Source organism: Talaromyces rugulosus, chromosome I (assembly GCF_013368755.1).
Source record: "Talaromyces rugulosus chromosome I, complete sequence".
In the NCBI taxonomy this organism is placed as follows: Eukaryota; Fungi; Ascomycota; class Eurotiomycetes; order Eurotiales; family Trichocomaceae; genus Talaromyces; species Talaromyces rugulosus.
In genome coordinates this window covers 1,059,897-1,084,741 of record NC_049561.1, presented here as the reverse complement: position 1 = coordinate 1,084,741, position 24,845 = coordinate 1,059,897, and the positions used below count along the sequence as shown (strand labels likewise).

The 24,845-nt window shown below is 49.2% G+C and overlaps 11 protein-coding genes across 11 annotated transcripts; 7 read left to right on the top strand and 4 right to left on the bottom strand.

The window, feature by feature from the left end:
* Positions 1–302: 302 nt before the first annotated feature.
* TRUGW13939_00362 (uncharacterized protein) lies at positions 303–1,734 on the top strand (the record flags this gene model as incomplete). The annotated part of the gene is made up of 3 exons (XM_035483570.1): positions 303–479; positions 550–590; positions 654–1,734. The coding sequence occupies 3 exons, from the start codon at positions 303–305 to the stop codon at positions 1,732–1,734; spliced, it is 1,299 nt and encodes a 432-aa protein (XP_035339463.1).
* An 865-nt stretch (positions 1,735–2,599) lies between these two features.
* Positions 2,600–4,309, top strand: TRUGW13939_00361 (uncharacterized protein; the record flags this gene model as incomplete). Its single annotated transcript, XM_035483569.1, has 2 exons — positions 2,600–3,179; positions 3,981–4,309. The coding sequence occupies 2 exons, from the start codon at positions 2,600–2,602 to the stop codon at positions 4,307–4,309; spliced, it is 909 nt and encodes a 302-aa protein (XP_035339462.1).
* On the bottom strand, positions 4,085–4,622 carry TRUGW13939_00360 (uncharacterized protein; the record flags this gene model as incomplete). Its single annotated transcript, XM_035483568.1, has 2 exons — positions 4,085–4,302; positions 4,493–4,622. The coding sequence occupies 2 exons, from the start codon at positions 4,620–4,622 to the stop codon at positions 4,085–4,087; spliced, it is 348 nt and encodes a 115-aa protein (XP_035339461.1).
* A 504-nt stretch (positions 4,623–5,126) lies between these two features.
* Positions 5,127–6,893, top strand: TRUGW13939_00359 (uncharacterized protein; the record flags this gene model as incomplete). The annotated part of the gene is made up of 3 exons (XM_035483567.1): positions 5,127–5,403; positions 5,478–6,639; positions 6,704–6,893. 3 exons carry the CDS (start codon positions 5,127–5,129, stop codon positions 6,891–6,893), a joined length of 1,629 nt encoding a protein of 542 aa, XP_035339460.1.
* A 543-nt stretch (positions 6,894–7,436) lies between these two features.
* On the top strand, positions 7,437–8,601 carry TRUGW13939_00358 (uncharacterized protein; the record flags this gene model as incomplete). Its single annotated transcript, XM_035483566.1, has 3 exons — positions 7,437–7,520; positions 7,582–8,298; positions 8,356–8,601. 3 exons carry the CDS (start codon positions 7,437–7,439, stop codon positions 8,599–8,601), a joined length of 1,047 nt encoding a protein of 348 aa, XP_035339459.1.
* A 333-nt stretch (positions 8,602–8,934) lies between these two features.
* On the bottom strand, positions 8,935–12,567 carry TRUGW13939_00357 (uncharacterized protein; the record flags this gene model as incomplete). The annotated part of the gene is made up of 7 exons (XM_035483565.1): positions 8,935–9,793; positions 9,855–10,088; positions 10,254–10,755; positions 10,810–10,948; positions 10,998–11,394; positions 11,440–11,874; positions 11,930–12,567. 7 exons carry the CDS (start codon positions 12,565–12,567, stop codon positions 8,935–8,937), a joined length of 3,204 nt encoding a protein of 1,067 aa, XP_035339458.1.
* Positions 12,568–13,287: 720 nt separating this feature from the next.
* Positions 13,288–13,985, bottom strand: TRUGW13939_00356 (uncharacterized protein; the record flags this gene model as incomplete). The annotated part of the gene is made up of 3 exons (XM_035483564.1): positions 13,288–13,466; positions 13,532–13,798; positions 13,865–13,985. The coding sequence occupies 3 exons, from the start codon at positions 13,983–13,985 to the stop codon at positions 13,288–13,290; spliced, it is 567 nt and encodes a 188-aa protein (XP_035339457.1).
* A 1,006-nt stretch (positions 13,986–14,991) lies between these two features.
* TRUGW13939_00355 (uncharacterized protein) lies at positions 14,992–18,315 on the top strand (the record flags this gene model as incomplete). The annotated part of the gene is made up of 1 exon (XM_035483563.1): positions 14,992–18,315. The coding sequence occupies one exon, from the start codon at positions 14,992–14,994 to the stop codon at positions 18,313–18,315; it is 3,324 nt and encodes a 1,107-aa protein (XP_035339456.1).
* A 246-nt stretch (positions 18,316–18,561) lies between these two features.
* On the top strand, positions 18,562–19,701 carry TRUGW13939_00354 (uncharacterized protein; the record flags this gene model as incomplete). The annotated part of the gene is made up of 5 exons (XM_035483562.1): positions 18,562–18,590; positions 18,753–19,132; positions 19,196–19,465; positions 19,520–19,567; positions 19,625–19,701. The coding sequence occupies 5 exons, from the start codon at positions 18,562–18,564 to the stop codon at positions 19,699–19,701; spliced, it is 804 nt and encodes a 267-aa protein (XP_035339455.1).
* A 313-nt stretch (positions 19,702–20,014) lies between these two features.
* Positions 20,015–20,641, bottom strand: TRUGW13939_00353 (uncharacterized protein; the record flags this gene model as incomplete). Its single annotated transcript, XM_035483561.1, has 2 exons — positions 20,015–20,485; positions 20,564–20,641. The coding sequence occupies 2 exons, from the start codon at positions 20,639–20,641 to the stop codon at positions 20,015–20,017; spliced, it is 549 nt and encodes a 182-aa protein (XP_035339454.1).
* Positions 20,642–21,025: 384 nt separating this feature from the next.
* TRUGW13939_00352 (uncharacterized protein) lies at positions 21,026–24,172 on the top strand (the record flags this gene model as incomplete). Its single annotated transcript, XM_035483560.1, has 5 exons — positions 21,026–21,214; positions 21,951–22,089; positions 22,143–22,186; positions 22,240–23,054; positions 23,110–24,172. The coding sequence occupies 5 exons, from the start codon at positions 21,026–21,028 to the stop codon at positions 24,170–24,172; spliced, it is 2,250 nt and encodes a 749-aa protein (XP_035339453.1).
* Positions 24,173–24,845: the final 673 nt, after the last annotated feature.

The following is a 24,845-nucleotide window of genomic DNA, read 5'->3' as shown; positions in this document are numbered from 1 at the left end:
TGGCGGAGCAACAGCTGATTGGCCTGCCCGTACGAGACGGCCAATAGGAACTATGCGGGTCGAACCGAGCCCTAAATAGTAGAGGCATCAAAAAATATCGATCGAGTTCAATGTTATGTACACAAAAGAAATAAGCCGACGATGAACCGTTCGAAAAGAAAATATATATATGACCCGATGGCCTGCTCTCTACTTTATTCTCTCGAGTTCCTCCTCAAGTCCCTTGAACCCTATTGATATTACACATCTAGATTCTATCAGACGTTCTATCACTTCGTTTTTCTCAACTCTTATCTTCCAATATGAAGACCGTGGCCTCTTTTATTGGCTTTCTGTCTCTAGCTCCTCATGTGGCTCCCTATCCAGGATCAATCAAACTAGGAAGCCGTGCCGTTCAACGGACGCAGCCATCGAGATCGAATAATGGACAAGCAGTTGAGGTGTCCTTAACCGACTGGATCGCAAACACAGACCTCCAGGTGAGTCCTAATACGTGTAAATTTACAGGTGTGATGTCCAAGTGCTGACTCAAGAATCGCAAACCGATAGTGGTACAGCACGATTGAAGTGGGCACTCCGCCCCAGACCTTGTAAGTGATCTGTACATGTAACACGCTGAGTGATCTCCTATTCTGACACTACGTCTGAAACAGTACCATCATGTACGACACTGGTTCCACAGGCCTCGTTCTGCCAGATAAGGGATGTACGTCATGTGGCAATGGCAATCTTTTCGACCCTGCGCGATCCACATCCTTCTCGTCTCTCCCCAACGCTGGTGTATACACGCTCCTAGACTACAGTACAGCAGCAACCTCAGTCCCCGTCATAGCCGGTAACAACAGTGCGAATTGCACTTATGTAACCGATGTTGTCACCCTTCATGGACTCAAATCTCCAGAACAGACGTTCGCTCTCTGCAACCTGTACCCATCCTCCTTTGAAAACGTGCCGATGGACGGAATCCTAGGTTTGGGAATCTCTCCACAAGCAAGTTCTGATAACTCTACTACTCCAAGCTTTTGGTCTTGGTACAACAGTGGCTTGTTGCCGGAACCGATATTCTCCTTCGACCTCATCCCTGGGTCGGAGATGGGAGCAGAGTTGACTCTTGGAAGGATAGACCACTCCAAATATACCGGGGAAATTGCCTATATAAATCTCGATCAGAAAGCCACCTCCGAGTCGCAGCTCTACATCGTTGATCTCACCACACTTTTCGTTGATGACAAAAAGGTCCTGGTCACTGGCAACTACAGTAGCAATAATAGCTCAGGCGGCGGATGCCAGGCACCAGCGCCATTTAAGCCCGGTATCGCTGCCCTTGACACTGGTACTGCCTTCCTTCAAGCACCAGATAAACAAATAGCAGCGGAGATATACGCGCAGATAGCCCCAGAGATCACGGAGATCGACCCAAATGGAGCATGGGGTGCTCCATGTGCCGTGCTAGATGCTGTCGCACCGGAGCTTTTGACATTTTCCATCAACAATGGCACCGGTTCATACTTTAATCTGACCTTGACGCGCAATTTTTTCAATCTCGGTGAATATCCCGGCCAGCCTGGTATCTGCCAAGCCGTTTTCAACCACCCTATCATTCCTATCGCAGATCCTTTGGGAGAGGGGAGACCGGTATGGATACTAGGATCTCCGCTATTGAAAGAATATTACACTGTCTGGGACGGGCTGAACCTGAATGTGGGCTTTGCAAAATTGGTCCATCGATGGTAAGAATCTTGGAGATACAAGGCACAAAGTCTCCGTTAGAATATTGGTTTGGTGGTCATCAGTAGTATTTTTCTTCCCTATGTTTAGATCTTTCGTCTTCAGATATAATAAGCCTCCTCGGCTTCTCTGTTTCTATCTATTGCTGATTGAATAGAGTTTAAATAGATCAAATGCATTCTCTCTCTCTTTCTTTATTGTTCGGTCTTACTACGAGAAAAAGAATGACTAAGACAGAGTATCTCGAACGGGTTCTGGCAGGCCGTAAACTAAAATCTCCTTATTGGCTGTTAAATACCATAAAACTCCTAAAGGCTAAAAGCCGTTTCTTTTCTTTTTTTAGATTAGTCTATTCTCTTCCTGGCTAGGGCCAAAGGATTTTGTGGGTTTCTGAAGATTCTGGGCCAATTATTTATCTATTTTAGGTTATGTTATTTCCTTTTCAGTTAGCTTTTTTAATTTTTGTGGGTCTAGCTAGTTTTCTGTATTTTTTATAAGCTTCTATTTATGGCTTTACTTTATGGGCCTTCGCTTCACGGGTCTTTGGTGTTTATGCGCAACCATATAATGCTCATATTCGAGTCTTTCAAGCCAACTCCCCGCGAATCAGATGATCTTATAGCATAAATACGTGCTGGTATATGGTGCATATGACTACCATCCTGTATGCAACTAAACACGAGGCTAAAGTTATGACTCGTCGTGAATTGTAGGATTGAGGCTAGCCTTTGATGTCTTTTTTCAGTTCCACCTTCGCGGCTACACCCCCACGCTATGTTTTTTGACATGCTCTAAGAATGGCTGACCTCAGGTAAAGCTCCTATCCAACTGACCAGATATCTATCTACGGTCAGGTGCTATTAGTAGTGCCATGGCTACTAGGGGTGAAATGTCGTATATCCCCTTAGAAGCCCTGGCGCAAGACAACAACAATGACGCGGAAGAGGAACAGCTCCATCGCAAGCGAAGAAACCTCTGGCATAGAATCGATACTGCTAGTGTTTGGGCTTCATTTCTTGGATTCCCCCTCCTCCTGCTCGCAGTGACACTCCTGGCCCTGTTCTGGTACGAATCATTGAAAGCCATTGACGGGGCCGAGCCACAGATCTACTGGGTGTGCGTCGTTAATGCAGGCTGGGTGACGCGACTGGTGACGGTATGCACCACCTCTATCCGGATGGTGATGGCTTTCCAGGCCGGACTTGCCACGGCTATGGTCGCCGGCATTGTTTTAGAGACTAAGAGCGTCTCTCTTCTACAGAGTCCCTTTTACTCCATACTTTGGGCAGTCAAGATAGCTTTTAGTAATCTGTGGACTTCGACCAACTTTCGGCCTCATCTGTCGCGTTTCATTTATGTACTGGTGCTTACCGAGGTCCTGGTGATAACAGCGTCCCAATTCCTATCTACCATCTTTCTGTCCGATTTTGTCAATGGGTCTTTTACTCAGTGTAGCAACTTGACCAATGTCAATGTCCTTAATGCTGTATATGGCGTCGCCAATATATAGTGGAATATGCCTCCTGCAGCTAGCTGGACATTCACTAAGCTGTCTAAGTCCTTTAAAGACTAATTAGGATTCCATAATACTGGATACACCTTTCAAGCTTTTTTTCCTTTTGAGGAGGAGGCGCAACAAATAAAACTACACCAGCTTTATGGCCCAGTGCCGGTCATAGATAATCAGGTCATTTATGTTAATCTATCTCTAATTAATTTGATTCTAGATATGACGGTGCCAGATTGTATACACCTTTCTAGACAGATTCCTATAGAGAATTTAACCTATCCACTTTTAATTGACCTGGACTTTCAATCTTACATCAACTTCACCTGCAAACTACTCTATCTATCCGTCTTGGACAATAATATGGTGGGTGAGACCAGCTTGTGCATTCCTAATAGTTCTGTAAACTGGACAGTCCTTAATGAGGACCCTCTGATCTAGCTCAATGGCTATCCTGATGCCTTGACTCTATTTATTGTCTTTGACGTTGTTTTTACTGCTGCAATAATTGGTATATATAGCCATGCCGCAGCTGTTTAGACGATCAGAACTAATAGCCTCTGGGCGATAGTCTCTAACGGATCCATCTATATCGAAACCCTCCACATCTCTGTCTGCCTCTCCAATCTCGCCATACAAACCCTCACTGTTAGAATAAACAGCACATCTAATAATCTCGAGCCCCAGACTGCCTGGGACCACCACACCTAAAGCTACAACACCGAAACCTCACGCCTCCAACTAGGCGTATTATCCCCGGGCAACACGAGCTCCACCAACAACAACTGGGGTATCCTCACGCTAGACCCGCGATCCCAATGGGAAACCTTCCATCCCCCAGCGGATACCTTAGGAGTCGACGATACAATCACCTTCTTCCTGGCCGTCCTTCCCAACTTGCTCACTCTCTGCGTCAACTACAATTACACCGCCGATTCCGGCGTGAGCCTCTCCCGCAAAATTGCCAATTTTGGCAACGCCCATACGACCCATATTGATCTGTTTCAGGACACGCTGATTACGACGGCCAGTCCGGCATTGGCCGTCCAGGCCCTGCTCACCCGCATCTATTAGATCGCATACTATGAACAATTGGTCAAATTGAATAGTCCAATCACGGCGGTGACGGCGTTCTCGGTCACTACAACTATTCCTGTGCAGTGGACGGGCTTTGTGCTGGGGACAATACTTATTATAATTTATTTGGTTATTGTGGTGGTGGCTGTTTTGTTTGCGCAATCAACCAAGATCTCGTACATTGGGAGTTACTGGTAGACGGTAGTGCAGGTGGTTTCAAAGGAAACGCAACCAATTCTAGACGTGGCAGATCGGATGGATGATGAGGCTCTGAAGGGGTGGGCGAAGCGAGAGGAGGTGGTGGAATCATCGGGGGTTCGCTGGGTTTTGCGGGAGAATGCTGGGAGGAGGCTTGTGCGTATAGACAGCTAGGGCAATTGATTTCGTAAGTCTTTTGAGCCCTATTGGTATTACTCAATAAAATAAAGATTCTATTAGATTTTTATTATTATTATATTTTCCTTCACGTTCATTTTCTTTTCTAAAATAATATTATTCATGAATTTTTTATCTTTAGCTCCTTATAACTCCTTATCTAGGATTAGCTAAACTCGAAAACTATACTACCCAATAAATATAAATAGATCAGATGTATTCTCTCCTTCTTTATACCCAGTCTACTAGGTAACGGACGAAAGGTGTTAACTCCGTTGATACGTATTGATACGGCGGTACATGTATGTATCATGTATGCTTATACAGGACGCAGCTGAATCAGCTGAAACCAAATCCATCTTATTGTCTGGAATATCGCCGACGGGCATTTGTAGCCAAAGCTGTACCACTCTCAGTTCATTGTAGTGTTGTTTATAAAATGACGTACGACTTCATCATCATCGGCGGCGGCACCGCCGGCTCCGTCCTCGCCTCACGCCTCCACCAAGCAACAACAACCACCTCGATCCTCCTCATCGAAGCCGGCCCCGACGTCAGCACACGCGCTGATGTACTCGACGGCACACAATGGCCTCGCCTACTCCGCACCGAGCTCGACTGGTGCGACGTGACCGTGCCACAGAGACACTTGAACGGTCGCGAGTTGCCCAATTTCGCGGGTAGAGCGTTGGGCGGGAGTTCGGCCACGAATGCTGGTACCATATCCATCCCCTACATCCTTATGCTTCTATGTTTCTACGAGTAGATATACTGATAGGTGTGTGTATAGGCGGCTGGACACGCGGCGAAAACAAAAACTACGACACCTGGTCCCGTCTCCTGTCCGACCCCCGCTGGTCCTACGACAATCTACTGCCGTATTTCCGCAAAATCGAGACGCATTTCGACCCCCATAGCGATCCGGCGGTGCACGGATTCGACGGGCCCATCAAGACCGAGCCAGCAGCTCGCAGACAGTATCCCCTACGCGACCAGGTCAAGACAGCATGGACTTCGCTGGGCGTCGCGCACAAGACGGACATGAACGATGGCGATCCGATCGGACTAGGTGATTTGGTTGAGAATCGGGTTGATGGGCGACGGAGTATTTCCTCGTCGGCGTATGGACTCGAGGGGGTCAAGGTACTAACGGACACGCTTGTCAAGCGGGTTGTTGTGTCGGAAATAGACGGTGTGAAAGTGGCTACAGCCGTCGAACTGGCAGACGGCACCATCATAGAAGCCAGTCGCGAGATTATCATCTCAGCAGGCGCGTACCGCTCGCCCCAAATCCTGCTGCTCTCCGGCTTGGGCCCGCGCGACGAACTGGCACAACACGGCATCGAGACAGTAGTCGACCTGCCGGACGTCGGGCGGCATTTCCAGGATCATTGCGCGGTGAGCCAGTGGTGGAAGCTGAAGGAGCCGGAAAAGGGGCTGTCTGTGGGCTCGCCTGCGTTCAACAACCCGATCTATTTCAAGGGAAACGCCGTGGACTTTGTAGTAACCCAGCCAGTGTCACCAGAGGGCCTGCTGAAGGCGCTGGCTGCAGACGCCGAGGCCAATCCTGAGCTGCATCCGTTGGTGCTGCAACGGGGGCATTTGGAATTGTATATCTTGTATGCGGCGAGGAACCAGCAGAACCCGGCCATTGTCCCGGATGGTACGCACATCACGACCTCTGCGGTGGTTATGCTGCCTACCTCGCGAGGCTCGATTCGACTGCGAGACGCCAACCCTGCGAGTCAGCCACTGATTGACCCCAACTACGCGGCCACAGAAGCAGACCGGTATGTGCTGAGAGAAGGTTTGCGGTTAATCCACAAAGTAGTGCGTGAGACAGCAGCTGGACAGGAATTCGTTGCGTCTGAGACTGTCGAGGACGGCTTTTCACCAATTTCTGCCGAGTCGACTGACGACGAGCTCAACGATCTGATCCGGCGACGATTGGGGTAAGTCATTCGACGACAACGACCACGACAGACGGGATACATACAGACTTACTAACGAATATAGAACCATGTTCCACCCCGCCGGCAGCGTCGCCATGGGCAAAGTGGTCGACAGCGAGCTGCGCGTCCACGGTGTCGAGAGGCTGCGCGTGGTGGACGCCAGCGTGATGCCATCGCCGGTGGTTGGGCACATCCAGAACGCAGTGTATATGATTGCCGAGCGCGCGGCGGATTTTATCCTAGGCTCCGTTTAGGTAGTTGGTATAACACGTAGTGTAAGTATGACTAGTTGTAATTGCGAGTACCAAGACAAGTCCGAGTTTAGCTGCAGGAACCTCATAGCGAACGCAAGCCTAGCTTTCTTCCATGTGGGTAATTCACCATCAACAAAGACTCAGTCCAGAGGAAACGTCAGATTTTTCCTCACTGGGCTTACGAGATTATGATAGATCAGGTCGCACAGAGCTAGTGTTACGAAGCTAATAAAGGATTTTAATAGTAACTGCATAGAACATTAACTACAAGTATTATTCAACATTTCTCTAATTCAACAACTACACTAATTTACAAGGAAAATTAAACTTATCCAACAGCTTGATTAATTAATTCTAATTTGGATTGATTTTGACCGCCTTGGCGTGACTCACCCTTATTGGACCACACTAAGTAGGAGGCGGATTTGTATCAGCAACTCTAATCTAACAGTCAACCATGTCCACCGCAATGAGACGGACTCTGCGCTCCAGTTTCACCGTCTCTTATCGTTGTGATTATGTATTGTCTTTAATATTCTCAACATGACCAACACTAATCAGCCGTCCTCGCGAAGCCGGGGGCGACCGGCGATACCGCATGATCATCCCGCGATTCAGATAGACCATGTATGTGTGTGTTTGAGTTACTGCGAAACAGCCTAGCAGAGAACTGAATTAGAGAGAACAGGGCGATGGCGATGGCGACTCCGATTCCGCGTACGAGGGCTCAGTCACATCGACAAGCATGTCGCTACGCTCCTCGATTTTGGACTACGAGTACGAGAATGGCCGTCGGTACCATGCCTACAAGGCCGGCGAATACGTCCTCCCCAACGATGAAGCCGAGCAGAACCGCTTGGATCTGCAGCACCATGTTTACAGACTCTGTCTCTCCGGCAGGATATACCGCGCGCCCATCAGGAATCCGCAACGGGTACTGGATATTGGCACCGGCACTGGCATCTGGGCCGTCGAGTTTGCTGATGAGTGTCCCGAGGCGGTTGTCATTGGGACCGATCTGTCGCCCATCCAGCCACACTTTGTCCCACCCAATCTGAAATTTTACATTGACGACTTTGAGCAACCCTGGGAATTTGGTGAAGACGAGAAATTCGACATGATCCATTGGCGTTCGTTGTGTGGCAGTACTGGGGATTGGCCCAAGCTATACAAACAGGCATACGAAAATTTGAAACCAGGCGGGTATTTGGAAGTGCAAGAGTACGACGCCTGGATATTTAGTGACGACGACAAGCCGCTCGCCAAGGCTCCATGGACCCTGGATTGGGTGACCACATTGTCAGAGCTCAGTGATCAGTTCCAGAAGCCGCTGAACGTGGGTCGGTTGCAGAAGCAGTGGATGGTGGAAGCCGGATTTGAAGGGGTGGATGAACTGATCATGAAGGTAAGTTAACTTGTACCCTTCTTTATTTATTAAGTTAATGTTCGAGCCTTGTTGCAGGTGCCAATCGGGACTTGGGCGAAAGATGCGAAGCTCAAAGAGATCGGCACCTTTGAGCGCGTCCACATGACCGAATCTGTTGAGGCGCATTCTATGGCTCTCTTCACGCGAGTCCTGGGTTACACCCTCGACCAGGCAAATGTGCTGTTTTCCATGGTACGCAAGGACTTGAATGATAGAAGTCTGCACTTGTATACCGTCTATAGGTTCCTCTATGGCAGACGACCAGAGTCTGACCAATTATGATGGCCTTTAAATCTCACGAGTGACGATAGTTCTTGCGCCTTGTGTATTTTTTTTATATTTTTTTTTATATATCTGTATTTACAATTATTTCACGAGAGATATGGCCGAAGGACAGGCCAATCCGTCGAGGATCGGACCATACCGCCGACCTTGCGACCGAATTCTCGGTCTGGCATAATCTTAATTATACTGGCTAACAGGGTCTGCTTGCACATACTAAACTAGGATTTCTTTGATAGAAATAAAGAGATGAATGTACTGCGGCCAGATCCAAAGGTATGATGGTAATGAAAAATTTCTGGACTGCCACGCTGTCTGTCACACTGGCGAAAGTTACATCCCAGTGTACGCATTCAGTGCTAACTGCCCTCCCAAATGGGCATACAACACGTTGGACCCCGCGGTGATTTCCCCTTTTCGCACCAGGTCCATCATCCCTGCCAGACTCTTACCCTCGTATACGGGATCGGTGATGAAGGCCTCTGTCGAGGCTCCAAACTTGATAGCGTCAATGGTCTGCTGATCTGGGATCCCATAGACGCCTGCGTGATACCTGTCGTCGAGGATGATGTCATCCGCCGTGACATTGTCGTCTTCGCTCAGACCGATTTTGGTTCCTGTGGTCCGGGCGATGCGCAGGATTTGGTCAAAGGTCTGTTTGACCGTCGCCGAGGCGTCGATGCCAATGACCTTGCGTGGCCGTGAGCCATTTTTCTTTTGTGCGAGCTTGAATCCTGCTACCATGCCCGCCATGGTCGAACCGGTGACTGCACACACAATGACTGTGTCAAAGAAGACTCCTATTTCTTTTTCTTGCTGCTCGACTTCAAACGCCCACCGCGCGAAACCCAGGCCGCCTAATGGGTGATCTGAAGCTCCCGCTGGGATGTAATACGGCTTCCTGCCCCTGTCAACCATCTCCTGCTGCAGCTTTTGGAGTGTCTGTTTATGCTCAATGCCGAATGGAGACGGATCGAGACGCGCATCCGCGCCCATTAGCCGTGACAGCTGAATGTTTCCGGCCTTGTCGTACACTGGGTCTTCCCACTGCACCCATTTCTCCTGGACAAGGGCGACTTCCATTCCCAATTTAGTCCCAATTGCTGCTACTTGTCGAGTATGGTTGGACTGGAATCCGCCGATGCTGACCAATGTGTCGCATCCTTGTGCTAATGCATCTGATGCGAGGTATCTGATTTCGAGTTTAACAGTCCGCTCTACATGTGACTTGGATGTTTACTTTTGGTGCTCACTCTAATTTCCGGGTTTTATTCCCTCCAAAAGCGAGACCAGAGTTACAGTCTTCTCTCTTTGCATAAATATGAACCTGTCCACCGAGGGCTTTGGTGATGTTGGGAAGGTGCTGGATGGGCGACGGACCGAAGAGAAACGATTCTCGCGGGATATCGGCAAAGGGTTGTGGGAGCTGCATGTTGTTGAATTTGTTAAATTTCAAGACGGTAATGGAGAGAAAGTCTGAAATGAAACTGGTCGAGATGTACGTCTTTTATATGCGGGGTTGGCCACGAGATTCCATTATCCATCTGTGAGTGTTCTCCGTCGGGAAACATGCGTTGTACCCTATCTTATCAGACATTTCTCAATACCCGACGGAAAGTGACAAATCGAGCTAGAAATTGCGATAGCTATACTCATCCAAGTATGGCAGCTGCCACAGATCAGGGAACATGGGATTGTCAATCATGGTCCCTGGCGTAGAATTGTAGGCCATAAGATCCTGAAAAAGAGTCTGGGCACTCTCCGCTCCTGATTCGTTCACGTCCTGGTTCAACGGCACGAAAATACCATCATCCAATGGTTCAGGAGGACCCTCATGACTTGCCTGAGCCGGTATATTCCTGTTCCACTCTTCTTCAAACTGTTGTTGTTGTTGTTGTTGTTGTTGTCCACCGCCATGTGGAATCCTGCGCCACGTCTCGAGACAGTGACTGTCGCTCAATTTCTCAACGACGGCTTCGCAGTGACCAAGACAGATATCTGCCAGATCCCAATTAACCTCATTTTTCATCTTGCGCAGAAAATCCATCAGTCTCTTTGCGCTTGCTACACATTCTTGAGCAGTATCGGTATCCTCGGCCTCGAGTGCACAGCGAAGAATCAGTGTCGCTGCTGAAGTAAAGTGGTACGCGGTATCTTGATGTTTATATTAGTGGATATATAGATGCTGGTATCAGAATGATTGCTTACAAGGTAACCAGAACACGTCGATCTCACTCCTTTTCAACAAAGTAATAAAGTCAATTACCGCCCGGGCAGCCTTTCGGCATCTTGCCTGGTAGTATAATTTGTCTTTCTTTATGTCGGCATCGTCTGACCGATGGAGTTCCTTGATATGTAAACGTTAGTAGTTAAAAATAAATAAACCGAAGACCTACAAGAAGCCCTATTCTCCACAGACACATTCGCACAACCAGGTAGCAAAGTTGCAGGTTCAAGGCTCCAGCAGTCTTTCTATTATACGATAGACTACCAGGGCAAAGCCAATGAGGCAGGCCCTCCTCCCACTGGTCAAGTGCTGTTTCGTGTCTTCTCAAAGCTCTAAATGCCTGTTCCCTAGTTTGATCTTCAACTGTGTATAGCAAAGACAAAATGCCTCCTAGAACGACGGTCAATTGACACAGAGCGATAAAACAGCGGCCACCTTGGGCTCGATCATTTGCTATAAAGCCACCCGTAGAAGCACCGTTTATCAGCAAAGAGTCTGAGTCAGGCAGTGGAACGTCCCACTGAGACCGATGGATATGAGGCGGAGTCCCATGCGATAGACTCGCCCTGCGAAAGTTAGTCGAGAGTTTTAAAAAGGTGACAGCAACTTACCACTGATCATGGATCAGAATCCCCCACCAAGTACGAATACGTAGACTCTTTTGCCTAAAGTCAAGGTCCCATTTAAGTGGATTTCGATTCAGCCCTAAGCTTTGGGCTAGAGCAACAACTCGGCCGATGTTTACCGCGTTGTACGTGATAGAAGTAATCGGCCGTCCAAGAAGATCTAGAATACAGGCCAAGACAGTAGAAAAATCCGGTGCCGAGAAATCGTCGTTCATAGCACTGACGGCTAGATTCCACATATACCTAATGTCTGGAGTTGGACGACCACTGCTGGCGATTTTCCTCGACGTTTTCCACAGAATGAGGGAGACGGCGTATATTTCACACACAAGAGAATGGGGGAGACCGTCTTGACGATAAGCCTCAAGAACTGTATTTTCATCCAAGATTGGAAATGGAGGATGGATGTTTTCAAAATAACTGCAGCCAATATTAGCGGATTTTTTTAATGAGAAGGTCTCGGAGGACTGCATACACATGGAAAAGCTCTGGCCCCAACGGCTCGATTATTTTTTCCATTGATTCAAACTGCTTGAAGCCAGCGGTCCCGTTCCCAGAAGGCACAATGTTACGATGACGAGGAACTTTCATGTACACCACAGGGTCTCGTGGATCGTGTGAGTACACGCTATATGGGTTTGGGCGAGCATAGGAAACTGCTGTATCATAGGCCGGCGACATATATCGCTGGAGGACTTGAGCATCACGAGCCATGGCTGGCCCGATAATGTGGCTAGACTGATTGTTTGTATCATTAGCGGCAACAGCAGAAAGCCGCCGTGCAGGTCTCGACTGCTGCTCTTCAACAACAGGAGAATGCCGAGCTGCAGCAGTTCTCGATGACCTTCTCTGGCGCCCATCGGTATTTTGCGACCCTTTGTCGTTTACACGCCGTCTCTTGGTACTATTACTCGCCGTCGGTGTTTGAGCACGAGGACTCGCATCAACACCACGTTTGGCGGTGGAACATGCAGCCCCGTGCATGCGACACAGCAGACATGGCTGGTCCACCAAGTCCTGTGTACATCGGCTTTTCCGTCTTCGACAAAAGTCACAGGCGGGGATCTTGTGTGATCGATAGGGCCGTAATGGAGTGTCGTTGGTGTCGGGCATGGGGAAAAGTCACACAACAGGAAGGCGCGGCAGGCAGACTTCCCGATCGAGCGCAATTACCAGATAGTTGATAGATTGGGTGGAACCGTATCAATTGCTTGCCGTCCACAGTTATCTGGATATAGTTTTTCTTCAAAGGTTGTTTTCTCTAGCAAACTCTTGCAAGAAGTTGGTGAGTTTTGCGACGGGAAAATAGTAATTTGATTGGCTGGCTCTTGGTTGGGATGAGCTATACCGGAATAGGCAATGATTACGATAAGAGAGAAAGCTGACCATAGCTGCAAGCATTCTATAATATTTCGGTGAATAGAAAAGTAAAATTAGGCTGCCAGAAAACAATACTTTCCGTATGGGGAAGAATCAGCCCCTCCTGGGGATTTACCCGTTTGGGCAATAAGGCTTAGGGCTAGCATTGTTGGCGTTTACAAGGATCTTGTGGCTGAATACCTTCGCGGTAGAGGCAATTCACATCAGTGGCGTTCGTGTTTCTTTTTGAAGTGATTAACAGATATAGGGAAGAAATGTAGGCTCCATGTTATCTACTTCAATGTTTATTTTTGTTTATTCCAAGTGCATTTTTGAAGAGATACATTATGATATATCCGTAAGCGTCACATTAATTATGTATTTGTAAAGTACATGTGTTCCGAAGATGGAGAATCGAATGGATTATTAACTACAGCCAGACACGTCCTTTCTCAAACCTAGATCAAACACAATCTAGAGAACCATGGCAGCCACGATAGCGCCGACAATACCGGCAGAGCCGATCTGCAAGCCAAGTTGACTGGCAGCACCAGTATTGGTGGCACTAGCACCACTGCCGCTGGCAGTGGCGCTGCCAGACTGGGTGCCCGAAGCACCTGTCGTGGTAGCAGAGCCAGATTCAGAGTCCGAGGCTAAGCAGTCACGGATATGTCAGTATGCTGGAGAACAAAGTACTTGGGGATAGTATAACACGTACAGCCGGTGGCGGAAGCCGAGTTACTTCCAGTCTCACTGGCGCTGGCACTGGCAACAGTACCAGTTGCACCGCCGGTGTAGGCAGTTGCGGGGAAGAAGTGGGAGTTGTAGCAGGACTGTTGGCAGCTGGCATAGGCGTCGGTATCCTTGGCAGAGCCATCACCCTGGGGGCAGGCAGCCACGCAAGAAGTGGTGTCGTTAGCCATGGAGGCGTCGGGGCATGGCACGTGGTAGCATTGAGCCCTGCAGCACACGTCGGTGTCGGCACCTGAAAGAATAATGTTTAGTTTAAAGAGCATTGACAGAGATAGATATCAAAACTGAGGCTGCTCACACTTGGTAGCACAGGATGCCTCCGGAGTCAAAGAAACTACCGCGGTTGCAGCAGTGCCGGTGGTGGTCTGGGAGGCAGCAATGGCAGCGAGGCCAGAAAGAGCGACAATGGAGAACTTCATGTTGTTGGCGAGGATGGGGTATTGTGCAAAGCAGCGAGCTGGTATAGACAGAAGTGATGGACAAAGAGAAGGAGAGAGAGAGCGTGTAGAAAACAGAAAGGAGCAAGAACGAGAAATAAGGAAGGAGGAAGAATGAAAAAAATGAGGAGGAAGGAGCATTCAATGACTTCCTCCCAATCAGGCTTAGCGCGGGAGGCTCTCTTGTTTCGGATTCTCCCCAGGCCTAGACCGCCCGCTGATTGGCTGTGCGGGCTGCACTTAGGCCCTCGCATCTGCCACCGCGGCTGCTGATTGGCTGCGTCTCAGGTGGCTCCCTGAGCGCCGCAGGGATTGTCTCGGGGGCTGCGCGTGTTTTGCCTCTTGTTTTGCGCCGATCAGCAGAGCATCGCAGTGGACACTGGACAGTGCATGGCTACAGGAGTATTTATGCATGTTTGAGTAGTGATCGCCAATTCCCCGACTGGAGAGACTGGAGTCGCGAACGCGAATCCGGGGAAGCTCGACGATCATATTAATGTGTGGGTCCCGCGACTAGTAGCTCAGGCTGCCTGTTTGGTCATGTGAGTGCAATACTAGTACTATCAAATACAAATAATATTGATAATAGACAATACTGCCAATTTCAAATTGCCTCTATGCCGGGGGTAATAGCACATCGCCTTGATATATTATTGCTATTCACCATCTGGCACAGTAATATTGATTTGTGGCTGTCCTTGGTGCCAATCGGTGGCAAGCAAGCCCAGTTGACTGGTCACACGAATCTTGTAGTCCAGACAAAGCGTTTAATTTCCTCCGGCTCTAGGAGACTAACAATTACTTAATTAAAACCCCGGACATCTGGATTCTGGACCGTCAAATAACGAAAGGGGATGTAGATGCAAGCTATTCCTATTAGAGACGTCACGTGCTTTCGCGGCGCGTCGTGTCGCGTTCCTGCTCCGTCGATGTCATCAATCGAGCTTGATGTACTAAAACACCACGGCCGCCGGCCTGTGCATCCAAAATGTCCGACACCTACAGCGACTTCGACGACGATGACTTCGTCGTCGCCAGTACTCAATCCGAGGTCGTTGACTCCCAGGCCAGCGTGGCCGATTCCCCACGCCCGTCCAAGAGAAGGCGCTTGAGAAATGGTTCGGCCGCCAGCACAGCCCATGGCAAGGCCGCAGCGGGGCTCGGCGGTGATGAATTTGAAGACCCAGACGACGATATGGACTCAGATGGCAGCCCGTCACTACCATCCCCCCAGCGATACTCCGAGGACGACGAAAGCGACGACGGATACCAGTCCAAATATAAAATCTTCGTCCCCAAGAAACCGAGCCTGCAAGAAGACACCTTTGTCACACAGCTGACGCAGCCACATTCGAGTCCGTCCCGAATCCGTGGACCTCGGTGGAAGAAACCAGAACCACAGATACAGCAGACAATGGCGCCGGAAACCAGTGGTGGCCCAGTTAGACATGAACCCGGAAACGACGAGAATGATGTAGATTTACTGGCTGCTCTAGCGGCATCTTTGGAATCATTCGAGGAAGAGCGCCCCCGCAAATTCAATACGAGTACAGTGTCAGCGAACGCGACGACAACGACTCGGCCTGTCGTATCCCAACCCGATGATATAGGATTCGATATCGGCGACATTCCCGACGATGCTTTCGACTCATCTCCATGCTTATCGCCTCAAAAGGTGTCCATGGCCCCTCCTCCAACAACAACAAATAGACCACTCCAGACGCAGCGTACAAACCTCCGCCAGACGACCTTGTTCCAGGCAGCCACCCGAGATCCCTCACAAGCAGTTCGGAGCTGGTCACCACCTGACAGAGACGAACCGCCGACCCACCACAAATTAGATACGGAGGCAATGCAGACATGGGTATATCCCACCAATCTAGGCAGGATTCGAGACTACCAATTCAACATCACCCAGAAAGGTCTCTTCCATAACCTTCTGGTTGCACTGCCTACTGGTCTCGGAAAGACGTTTATTGCTGCCACTATCATGTTGAACTGGTTTCGATGGACAAAGACAGCCCAGATCGTCTTTGTTGCCCCTACGAAACCCTTGGTCACACAACAGGTATCGGCTTGTTTGGGAATCGCCGGTATTCCTCGCTCTGAGACCACCCTTCTCACGGGAAATGTACCTCCAGGAATCAGAGCAGAGGAGTGGCAAACTAAGCGCATATTTTTTATGACTCCTCAAACCCTGACCAACGACCTTAAGACCGGAATTGCCGACCCGAAACGCATTGTCCTGCTTGTGGTAGATGAAGCACACCGCGCAACTGGTGGATATGCCTACGTCGAAGTCGTCAAGTTTCTTCGACGATTCAATTCAAGCTTTCGAGTCCTGGCGTTAACGGCTACTCCTGGATCGACCGTTGAGGCTGTTCAGACGGTTGTCGACGGTCTGGAAATTGCAAGAGTAGAGATCCGCACTGAGCAATCTTTGGATATTCGAGAGTATGTTCACGCTCGCAATGTCGATGTCCAGACTTTTACCAATACAGAAGAGATGCTTCTGTGTATGGATCTTTTGTCAAAAGCATTACAATCTAGCGTCGATCAGCTTCGGAGTCTGAACGCCTATTGGGGGCGTGATCCCATGACTCTTACTGCATTCGGCCTCACAAAAGCACGGCAACAGTGGATGGCTTCTGACGTAGGGAGAAATGCGCATTTCGGACTAAAGGGAAAAGTGAACTCCCTGTTTACTGTCTTGGCCAGTGTGGCGCATGCTATCGATTTATTAAAGTACCACGGTATTGTCCCTTTTTATAGACATTTGGTATCTTTCAGGTCGAACACCGAGGGTAAAAAGGGGGGAAAATACCAGAGAGCCATTGTCGAGGAAGACCATTTCAAGAAGTTGATGAACCATATTGATCCTTGGAGTAAAAACCCGGAATTCATTGGTCATCCAAAGTTGGAATACCTGAGAGAAATAGTTCTTAATCATTTCATGGACGCTGGAGAGGGAACAGACCAAATATCAAACACGAGAATCATGATCTTCGCTCATTTCAGAGATAGTGCTGAAGAGATCACCAGAGTGCTGAAGCGGCATGAACCGATAATCCGACCACATGTCTTCGTAGGACAGGCAAGCGCCAAAGGATCGGAAGGCATGGACCAGAAGAAACAATTAAGCGTTATTGAAAAGTTTAAAAGCGGCACCTACAACACGATTGTCGCGACATCTATCGGTGAAGAAGGCCTGGATATTGGAGAAGTTGACCTGATTGTATGCTACGATTCCTCCGCCAGTCCGATCCGAATGCTGCAACGAATGGGCCGTACTGGTCGAAAGCGAGCCGGCAACATCGTCTTACTTTTGATGCAAGGAAAGGAAGAAGAGTCGTATATCAAAGCGAAAGATAATTATGAAAAGATGCAGGAGCTCATCGCGAGTGGCACTCGTTTTGACTTTCACGAGGAGAAATCAGCGCGCATTCTTCCCAAGGACGTTAAACCTGATGTTGACAAGCGAGAAGTTGATATACCTCCTGAGAACTCGCAGCAAGAATTGCCCGAACCGAAGAAAAAAAAGGGTCGGGCTCCCAAACGACCTCCTAAAAAGTTCCATATGCCGGATGATGTCGAAACCGGCTTCACCAAGGCTTCTCGGATTGGGGAGGGAAGTGGAAATGCCGATATACGCACTATGGTCAAAAAGAAGCCGAAAAAAAGAGCGCCCACGCCACCTCCTCCGAAACCAGCGGAAATTCCACGCGCCGAGGAGGTCCTACTGACACCCCAACAAGAGAGTGAGTTGGAATTCAGGTACCGCAACGTCGGAGGCACCACACCGCAGTTTATTCGAGGGCCTCGAAAAGATGCATTTCCTCAGCTACAACGAACTCTTCGACCTACCAAGCTGATTGCACACGGCTCCTTGACACGGCGAATGGTCAATGCTTTTCAGAAAATGGACGCCACGCAGCCTAGTTGTGAGTTGCATTATGACTCTGTTCTAGACGAGATCCGAAAAAGAGCGTCTAAGCTGCCTGCAAGGCAAGTCTACAAACCTGCCAAAAAGGCATTGCTTCCCACAAGTTCGAATTCAACCAGAATACCTCCCTCTCCGGATCGCAAAACCGATCGCTCTTCTCCGCTTATGTGTTCTCCTTACGCGGCTCCCGATGCTAATGATCGACCATTCTACGTGTCTCAAATAAGCGATGTCGAGGACATGGACTACGACCTTCCTGACATTGAGACTCTTGCTAGTCGATTAAATGAGCCCAACTCTCCGAAAAAGGCCCGGAAAAGACCGCGCCGTGTAATTGAAGATGATGACGACGATGACGAATTTTTTTAGGTTTAGATTCAGGCTTTGGGTAAATATGTACTTTAGTTGTGACATATAATGACTTGAAGAGTGGGTTGCATATTTTGGTAGAATTAATACCGTAATGAAGCAAATACTATTTATAGTGTTGGTGTTGTGTTTCAGCACGAAGCATGGCTCGGCCTTAGTTAAACTGCGGCTCCACGCAGCTGCCCCGTCAAGCCACGCCGAGCCGACACGGAGTCAGTCACCACTTGCACTCTACGCTCTACAACCATGGCTGATACCCAATTTGACAGTGCTCTGTAAGTCGGCCTCTGAATACTAATATATCAAGAGGGATCTGCTCTTCACCTCGGCATAGCCCAGTCTTTAGACATTGCCCGCCCTCCCTCCATTGCCCATCCATCCTGCTGTACCCCGCCCTCTCTCTCTCTCTCTCCACTGACGACAAAACAACATAACAGAGACCTCCTCCGCCGGCTCTCGCCGCGCGACACCGGCCGCAGCCTACAATCAATCACCACGCTCGTGCCCGACCTGACCGAAGACCTCCTCTCCTCCATCGACCAACCGCTCGAAGTGCGAAGATGCAGCAAATCCAACCGCGACTACCTGCTCTGCGACTACAACCGCGACGGCGACAGCTACCGGTCCCCCTGGAGCAACGAGTTTGACCCGCCGCTCGAAGACGGCACTGTCCCGAGTGAGCGCGTGCGCAAGCTCGAGGTTGCTGCCAACGAGGCGTTTGATGTCTACCGTGACTTGTACTATGAGGGTGGCATTGGGAGTGTTTATTTTTGGGATTTGGACGATGGGTTTGCCGGGGTTGTGTTGCTGAAGAAGGGTATCTAAATCCCTCTTGACGAGAAAAAAAAAAGATATGGATTTACTGATGCTGGTTTTTAAGGAGTCACTCCTGGTGGAAAAAGCTCGGGCGCATGGGACAGCATTCACGTCTTTGAAGCCACCGACCGCGCTCGCATGTCGCACTACCGCCTGACCAGCACTGTTATTTTGCATCTGGCCAACCAGACCGATGCTCTAGGCGAAATGGATCTCAGTGGGAATATGACTCGACAGATCGAGACGGATCTTCCTGTTGAGTCGGATGCGAGCCATATTGCCAATGTCGGCAGGCTTGTGGAGGATATGGAATTGAAGATGAGGAATCTGCTGCGTATGTTTTTTTAATTTTATTTTAGAAATATGCGATGCTGATTGGTACAAACAGAAGAGGTATATTTTGGCAAAGCAAAGGACGTCGTTGGCGACCTCCGAAGTAAGTACATCATTTTGGATTATATTGTGACCAAGATCTAATCTAGATTTCTTCTAGGTCTCGCGTCCCTGTCGGAAACGAACCAGGATAGAGCCGCCCACAGAGAGATGATCAACTCGATGGGCAAGAGATAGATAGGCATTGCCCGGTTGAGAGGTAGAAGACTATCTGATGATGACATGCAAGTGTTCCTTTGGTTGTAGGGCATCCTGTAGATACCTGTGCCGATTTCCTTGCAATGATTAGTTCTTGAGCGTAACTGGCTTTGTGAGAATGTATCTTGTAGTCCAAGCAGTAGACAGTTGTATGTTTCCGGCCGTATCCTTGTTGAGCATGTCCAAGGTAGACGTTTTGACAAGATTCGCCAGTCTTCTCGTAGACGGTATTTCGAACAGCAACCCGTTCTAATTCCAACCATTTCATAATTCTGACCGCGTAGTCTCAGTCTCAATCCGTGTCCATCTTGTCCACGTTTGCCTGACCGCTCTCGGTTTGCAGTCTCTTGACAAGTTCCCTCGCAGCAGCCCACGACTCTGCTTCCTTGTCCTTGCCCACCGTATCTTTGCGACTATTAAGCCAGCTTATCTCAAGCGGACTGAACTGTCCCGCGCCCGCACCACCACCAGCAGCAGCAGCAGCAGCACCTGCTGCATTAGGCCCAGCCCCCGCGCCGCCAGCTGCATCGCCTCTGAACGACCCGGTATTGGCACTGACAGCCTCTGCATCAAGAATCCCGGCTTCCTCCAAGGCATAGACCTGGCGACGTAACCTGACATCGATGGACGAGAGCAAGGCAAAGTATTGGGACGTGGCACTCTTGAACGCGGCTTTTCGTTCTTCGACGGAATTGTTCTCGGATTTGTCGTTTGCGAGCACTTTGATAGCTAGTCCGGCGGAGTTGACCAGTGTTGCAATGTCCTGTGCGAGGTGTTAGTGAAATTTCTTTTGTTTTTTTTTTTTTTTTCCTATCATCATCGTCATCATGGGAATGCGCACCTTGTCGATGTCGTTCAATTGTCGGATTCGGTCGGCAGAGGAGAACGTCTGAGACGTTGTGTCTGATGGCTCGTCCATTTGTGTGCGCTGGAAATGAACCGTGTCGATTTTAGATGTTGTATCGTGTATCTCTTCAAGTACAGTTGAGAGCGACTTGGACGCAGAAATCACGTGTGGCCGTGCCGGGGAAACTGAAAGAAGCTCTAAATCTGGAAGGGAGGGTTGCCGCTAACCCAAACCAGTCTAGCCCAGTATCAAAAACCCGCTTTGGCAGCCGCGATGCGCGACCTTTCGACCTTCCATCAAACCTGCCACAAGACGACAAGAAACAATCTTTCCACAGGCATGCGCATGTTTCCGCCATCAGACATATTTGCCCAAAAATATATAGAAATTATCTGTTAATCAGTACGGCCTTTTTGCAGTTGGCGGAACAAACCAAGAAATCCGACAAAAGCGGCCATGTCTGCGCCAGGTGGTGGTGCTCCCAGCCCTGCCCAGCGCAGTGGCAGCATTGGGCCAAATGCTTCAATGCCACCAATGTCTCAACAGCCCATGAATGCGAATGCGCCTGTAGTGCATACGCCGACGACGCCTGGTCCTTCGGGGCCGCCTCCGGCGCCGGTTTCGCAGCAGAACCTCAATCAAATTGTGAGTCAGGTTTCTTTTTTTTATGTCAGGCTCTTTTCTTTTGTATCATGTTGTGTGTGTCTGTGTCTGTGTGTGTTGTTGGTCGAATAGCATGCGCCGTCGTCGCTCCTGCTGGTTGAGACGAATTGTATGGATGTTGTTTTCTTTGTTGTCTGCAAAAAAAGATATCGTCCACCTTCCTTCTCCGTCATCCCACTGAAGTCTTTCACGGGCATTCCCGACAAGAAGTGAGGCAAGAATGAACGAAACTCTTTAAAAGCAGACCAAGGTGCGGGGAGCCAATCTAAAAGCCCTCGGACAACATTGGTGCTTACAGTCTCGTCCAATACCGACCTTGTTTGCACACACAGACAGGAGTTACCCCGCTGCGAAGCTGTTTGCCTGCAAAGTCTTCTCTCCGCTGTTCTTCGCTGTTCTTCGCTTTTCTTTTTTTTCCCTTTCTCCTCAACTGCAACTCGGACGCTCGTCGTTTGTCGAATCAACCATGGACAACAAAATGCTCCACGCACAGGCCATTAGTGTAGTACACACGCCCTGTTTATCTGCACACCCCCTTTCGCATCAAGCATAATCTGTTGCGGCCAAGACCTCAGCCTCGCCTCTTTTCTCTGCGATCTGTGCTTTCAGGGGAAATAGAGGTTGAGCGTCGGCGTCTACGATGGGCTTTTCTTGATTTTCCTGATTGTCTTATTTGTTCAACATTTCAAGGTGATCATATCTAACCATGTTCGAATAGGTCATAGACTACCTGGCCAAGAAAGGCTATACGAGGACTGAGGCAATGCTCCGCATGGAGTCCGCCAGTCAAGAAATCGACGGCCGATCCTTACCCCAGTCTAACGAAAATCAACGTCCAAAGTATCAAGCTGGTTTTGGTATGTTATTTATTCGGAGTCACGAATTCAGCTGCTAATAAACTATTTGGCAGATCTTTTGAAGGTCTGGATTGAAGATAATCTCGATTTATACAAGGTATGAAGAACTCTACCTCGTCTCTTTTCTATTCTGTTCTAACGGTCCTTCAGCCGGAACTTCGACGTGTGCTTTGGCCGCTGTTTGTCTATTCCTTCCTCGATCTGGCGACAGCCTTGTATCCCCAGGAAGCGCAACAATATTTTGAAGCGAACAAAAATCTTTTCCTTCCCGAGCATGCAGAGGACATACGCTCACTCCAAAAAATCACCCTCCCTGAACATGTCCAGGATAACTCGACCGCGAAATTGTACCGAGGAAACAAATATCGGTTGATCCTCAGCAATCCTGCCTTCTCAAATTTGATGCAGTTCCTGGAGAACAAGCAAAAAGAGGGCGGCTCTGTCATGTCTGCTATCATGAGCAGCTACTGCAATGTCATCACGAAGGACCGAGCTGCAGACGATCGGTTCAGTTTCGCTGCGATGCTCGGTCGCTCGAGCGAAAGCCACACGTTTCCTGCCGAAGACGAGGGTATTCCAGGCCACCATCCAGGCTCGGCATATACTGGCGACAATCCTGCGATGACTGGTACATTGCCAAGGCTGAGACTCGGAAAATTCCCTCCAGAAGCAGAGTTGGAAAGCGATGTTCGCGCAGAGCTCGAAGACCACGACTCCAAAAACCCTCCTGCACCTGGTCAAAATTCTCTTATTCAAGAGTATGATGATATGATTAAGAAGGAGGAAGATGAGGAGGCTCCCACGCATGCAGATGTTCCGTTTCCTCCATCCACAGCCCGCGACGTTGCTATGGAGGTGCAACGAGTCAAAGAAAATCGCGACCGATTTCGGATCGAGGGCCGTTCTGGCGGCGTTGGCGTTGCATGCTCAGTCTGCATGTTCACATTTCACAATACCCACGATCGGTAAGTCCATTTTACTCTTATCGTGTGTCTTGACAAATTCTAACTCGAATTCTAGCATGATCTGCCTTGATTTCTCCGATGACAACATGCTGGTAGCTGCCGGTTTTGAAGACTCGTACATTCGCGTCTGGAGCCTTGATGGCCAGGCCATCAGGCCGAGTCATGAAGGCATCGAAGAGTTTACCAGCCCGCCTTCCAACTCAAAACGTCTGTTTGGTCATTCGGGCCCGATTTACTCGGTCAAGTTTGCTCCTTCGGCACCTCGTTCAGAGGGTGAAATAGCTCCAACCAACGCACGTTGGCTCCTCTCTTCTTCGGCCGATAAAACTATTCGACTGTGGTCGCTGGACCTGTGGCAGTGTATGGTCATCTATAAAGGCCATGATCAGCCAGTTTGGGATCTCAGCTGGGGACCTTTTGGCTATTACTTTGTGTCTGGGGGCCACGACAAAACCGCTCGTCTCTGGGCCACTGACCGGATCCGCCAACAGCGAATCTTTGCCGGCCATGATCAAGATGTCGATTGCGTCTGTTTCCATCCAAACTCGGCATACGTTTTCACGGGAAGCTCTGACCGTACCGTCCGAATGTGGGCAGTGACTACTGGAAATGCAGTGCGCATGTTCACTGGTCATACTGGCAACATCACTGCTCTTGCTTGCAGTCGCAGTGGGAAATATCTTGCATCTGCCGATGACCAAGGCTCTATCTTCCTGTGGGAGCTTGCCTCGGGTCGTTTCGTGAAGCGCATGCGTGGACACGGTAAGGGTGGTATCTGGTCATTGGACTGGAGTGTCGAGTCGACCGTGCTGGTCTCGTCTGGTGCCGATAACACGGTGCGAGTTTGGGACATTGCTCCTCCAGCCTCGGAGCCAACATCCAACCAGACACGACTCGCGGCGGATACTGGTAGCGGCACAAAGATTGATGCCAATGCAGGGGGCTCCAGTACGCAGGCATCGACTTCAGTTGGGCCTGGAAGCAGCAAAAAGAAGGGCAAAGAGAATGTGGTGACCCCGGACCAAATCAGCGCGTTTCCGACAAAGAAGAGTCCAGTTTACAAGGTCAAGTTCACGAACATGAACCTTATTGTTGCCGGAGGCGCTTACCTCCCTTAGAAAGTAATATTACTGTTCGCCTTTTTGTTTTGTTTTGCTGTTCATGACATCATGCGTTCGTTCTGGATTTGCGGCGATTCCGTGGCGTTTGACCTGGGGTTGGAGTTGTGGGCAATATCAATTGAATACTTAGTCAGGACAGGGGCTTGGACGGCATCATATCTATTCAGAATTAGAAATATAGTTCATTGCCTAATCTTTGTTTCCATCTGGTGTTGCGACACTGGACATGATAAAGGAACACGGGTGGCTGAAGCCACAGTGTAATTATAGACGTAGCAGCTACATGAACAGCGACGAGAATAGACCATCATCTACTCAATACAGCATTTTAATACAGACAATGCGTGTCAAATGTTCATTGGCAGGACAAATATTCTACATGTAAATAGGAAGCGAATTATCAATTATCGCGGCAAGACCTAAAAGCGGGGGTGATTTCGCCACATCGGTTTGTCGCTGCCATCTGTGTCACTGTTGCATGCAGACACATCAAATAAAAAAAGGTTCCACCAATATACACTTATCGCCAAGCGATCTTTTGTAGTGCATGGACTCGAAATAATACGCGCCGTTACTTGTCTCGCCCCGCCTCTCATCGTCATCCTAGGCTGCACATGTGGTTTCGTGCGTTGGTATTTATTTATCATCACCACGCAGACGTTTGATGGAC